Source organism: Myotis brandtii, unplaced genomic scaffold (genome assembly GCF_000412655.1).
Source record: "Myotis brandtii unplaced genomic scaffold, ASM41265v1 scaffold1337, whole genome shotgun sequence".
In the NCBI taxonomy this organism is placed as follows: Eukaryota; Metazoa; Chordata; class Mammalia; order Chiroptera; family Vespertilionidae; genus Myotis; species Myotis brandtii.
In genome coordinates, this window is record NW_005354744.1 from 369937 (window position 1) to 373661 (window position 3725).

Genomic DNA, 3725 nt, shown 5'->3' on the forward strand with positions numbered 1-3725 from the left:
GCAACCAAGGCACATGCCCTTGGCCGGAATCGAACCTGGGACCTCTCAGTCCGCAGGCCGACGCTCTATCCACTGAGCCAAACCGGCCAGGGCGGGTTCCTTTTTTAAATCCTTGAAGTGCAGTAATTTCACCAAGCCATATGTTTTTATTTTTATAATTTTTTTCCGGAATACATTTTGTACTAATGTGTAGATTTGAGTCTTTGTTTATCTTAAAATGGTTTTCTATTATTTTGTATTGATTATTCTGCTCTCTTTCTGGCATCATCATCATCACCATCATCATCATCATCATCATCATCATCATCTGGCCATTAGAATTCCTTTGCCTCTCTTCCTTCTATTTTTCATTTATTTGCCTTCATCTCTTGGACTTTGTCTTATGTTTTATGCCTCTTTTCCACATTGTTGATGCTCTTAACAGAGTATATTTTCCTCCTTGCTCTTTTTATTTTAATGGAGCTTTATTATCATCTTCAATTTCCCCACCTCATTTTAGTATAGCCAAATCACTTTTCATCTCCTGCTATTTTATTTATTATTTGAGCTATTTCTGCTAATAGTCCATATTTCTTTACTTTTTTTTTGAGATTATAAAGGTACTTATCTAGATTTTTCTCCAATTTCTTGGGGATAATGCATCTGAAGTCCATCTTTTATTCCTTTTGCTTGCTATGGCAATTTCCCCTATATTTTTTAATATATTTCTATACAGGCCCAGTTGAACCCTTTCTACTTCTTATCTGGTGTATAATTGCCTAATTTAGTAAATTAAAAAAAACCCACCCATTTAAAGTTTAATTTTAAAAAGACAATATATTTTAATATTTCAAGTATGTGTTATGCCATATTTGGTACATACTTACGCTAGAATATTATTTTAGTATAATTCTAAAGGGTACTTTCCCCCTATATCTGCTCACATCCCCTGCTTTGGAAGCATATCTCCCTCCCAGAGAGTTCAGAAGCAATATAAGAGATCAACAGGGATCAAAGTGGAGCCTTTGAGTTCCCAAGTCTTTTATTTTATGATTTAGTACTTATTCCTCTTTGTTTATAAGAGTTTGCTGCAGAACCGACTGGAGTGTTTTCTTTCCTTCTGGTCTCATTTCTTTTGATTTAGACTTTGGAGCAGAAAATAATAAATACAGTGGTTATGCAAACCTTTTATTACCCTGCCTTTCATGACATTTGGTGACTTGGAACTAGACCCCCAGTTCATCATAGCCCACCTGTATCCATAGTCTTCATTGGTCCAAGTTCAGGAGCCTCAAAGTAGTCTCTCGAGACGTATAGCTTCTTGGATCTTTTCATATTGCTCAAGAACAGGGGAAGTGAATTTTGGCTATCATCATCCTTCTTAATTTAAGTCCTCAATTCACTGAATTTTGGCAGATATTGTTTAGCAAATGTGGGTTGGGGTTTTTGCTATTTTCTAGGTTCATGTAGATGGATATTTGTTCTGTTGAAGGGTTTTCACAGAGAAAGATGTAGAATAAATGTACTTTTAGTACATCATTGTCTATCAGCCAGTGGATTATTTTTTAAAAAAAGTTATTTATTGTTGAAAGTATTACATATGTCCCCTTTTGGGGATGATTCTTAAGTTGGGTTTTGCTATCTCTAATCATCATTATCATCAAGTATTTATTGAACATTTACCACAAGACAATAATAAAATTAAGCATTTAAGGTGGGTTTATATAAAACCACCCTATTATTATGCCCATAAATATAGAAATAAAACCCCCCACAAACACCAGGAGAATTTAGCTGACTTCCTCAAGATTGCACAACTATTAAATGACAGACAGACACAGGATTTGAATCTGGTTCCAGAATCCTTTCATTATTGCTACACGGTTCTACCTCCAACATCAAATCAGGACTTTTACTAAAGAAGAAAACTTTTGGGTTCCAAAATTATAAATGTTCTGGCATTCCATTAAAATATAATAGGCTTTCGGCTTTCGGCTTGGAGGAGGCTCAGGTGCAACTTTCTTCGGTCGTCCTGAATCCGGGTTCATCCGACACCAGCCGCCTCCGCCATGCCGCCGAAGTTCGACCCCAACGAAATCAAAGTTGTCTACCTGCGGTGCAGCGGCGGGGAAGTGGGCGCCACGTCTGCCCTGGCCCCCAAGATCGGCCCCCTGGGCCTGTCTCCAAAAACGGTTGGTGATGACATCGCCAAAGCAACCGGTGATTGGAAGGGTCTGAGGACTACAGTGAAACTGACCATTCAGAACAGACAGGCCCAGATCGAAGTAGTGCCTTTTGCCTCTGCCCTGATTATCAAAGCCCTCAAAGAACCGCCAAGAGACAGAAAGAAGCAAAAAAAAACAAACATCAAGCACAGTGGAAATATCACTTTTGGTGAGATTGTCAGCATTGCCCAGCAGATGAGGTGCCGATCTTTAGCTAGAAAACTCTCTGGAACCATTAAAGAGATCCTGGGGACTGCCCAGTGTGTGGGGTGCATTGTTGATGGCCGCCACCCTCATGACATCATAGATGATATCAACAGTGGTGCAGTGGAATATCCAGCTATTTAAGAACTACAAAACTACAAAGGAAAATGTTTCAATTAAAGATCATTTGACACACAAAAAAAAAAAAGAATGGAGATAAGGGCACTATAATCAGATAACCTGGTCCAGGTCATAGATCTGGTCAAGAGGTTGGTAGAAACATGGTGTGGATGGGGTGGGCAAACGTCTTCTGAGGTCTCTAATCATCTCTCTTCATACATTTTCTGTGTTCTCATTGATCAAAAGAATTATCATGAGCTGTGGAGTGCCAGGAGGTCCAGCTTTGTGGGGATCCAGCTGAGGGATCCTGAAGAGGTTGGAAGTTCATCCTGAAAATTCAACATTAATGTAGCAACCTTGTGGAATTGACTCAAACTTTTGATGAACTGTGTTTTATTCCCCTGGAACAGTAATGAATATTGGTGATCTCTGCATAACAGATAGAACATGCTGGAAGAAAGATAACTTAGGCCCTAGCTGATTTGGCTCAGTGGTTGAACATAGGCCTGCAGACTGAAGGGTCCTGGGTTTGATTCTGGTCAAGGGCACATACCCAGGTTTCAGGCTCTATCCCCAGTAGGGGGAGTGCAGGAGTCAGCCAATCAGTGATTCTTTCTCATCAGTGATGTTTCTATCTCTCTCTCTCCCTTCCTCTCTGAAATCAATTAAAATATCTATATCTATCTATCTATCTATCTATCTATCTATCTATCTATCTATATCTCTATATCTATCTATCTATCTATCTATCTATCTATCTATCTATCTATCTAATCTAGCTATATAAAGAGGTAATATGCTAACTGGTCCTAACGGTGTCCCAGTTACGACTGCTAAGGAGGAGGCTGCCTAAGCGTGTGCAGCGGGGTGTTGCTCCTGGAGATGGGGTGGAAACCGGGGCGGGGGTGCCCAGAGGAGGCTCGTGCCTGGGAGGGCGGGGGTGAGAGCCCATAGCACCCCCTCACCAGTCCTTCGCCACCCACTGCTCGCACTCAGAGCACCCTGCTGCTCACCTGCCTGGGGAAGGAGCACAGCCAAGCAGGTGGAAGGCTTCCACGCTCTCCTCCGGTGCCATGATGGGGCAGAGCCGCCATGTTGCTCCTGACACCTGGCGGAAGCAGGGAGGCATCCGGAGAAGACGGGGCCAGCCTGATGCTACTAGAGGGACTGAGGGTTGGGCTTGAAGTGGCTAGAGAA

At 41.6% G+C, this 3725-nt stretch overlaps 1 protein-coding gene across 1 annotated transcript; it reads left to right on the forward strand.

Annotated features, from left to right (window-relative positions):
* The first annotated feature begins 1966 nt into the window (after positions 1 to 1966).
* Positions 1967 to 2552, forward strand: LOC102240286 (60S ribosomal protein L12). The gene has a single exon (XM_005860354.2). The coding sequence runs from the start codon at positions 2049 to 2051 to the stop codon at positions 2550 to 2552; it is 504 nt and encodes a 167-aa protein (XP_005860416.1). The 5' UTR covers positions 1967 to 2048.
* Positions 2553 to 3725: the final 1173 nt, after the last annotated feature.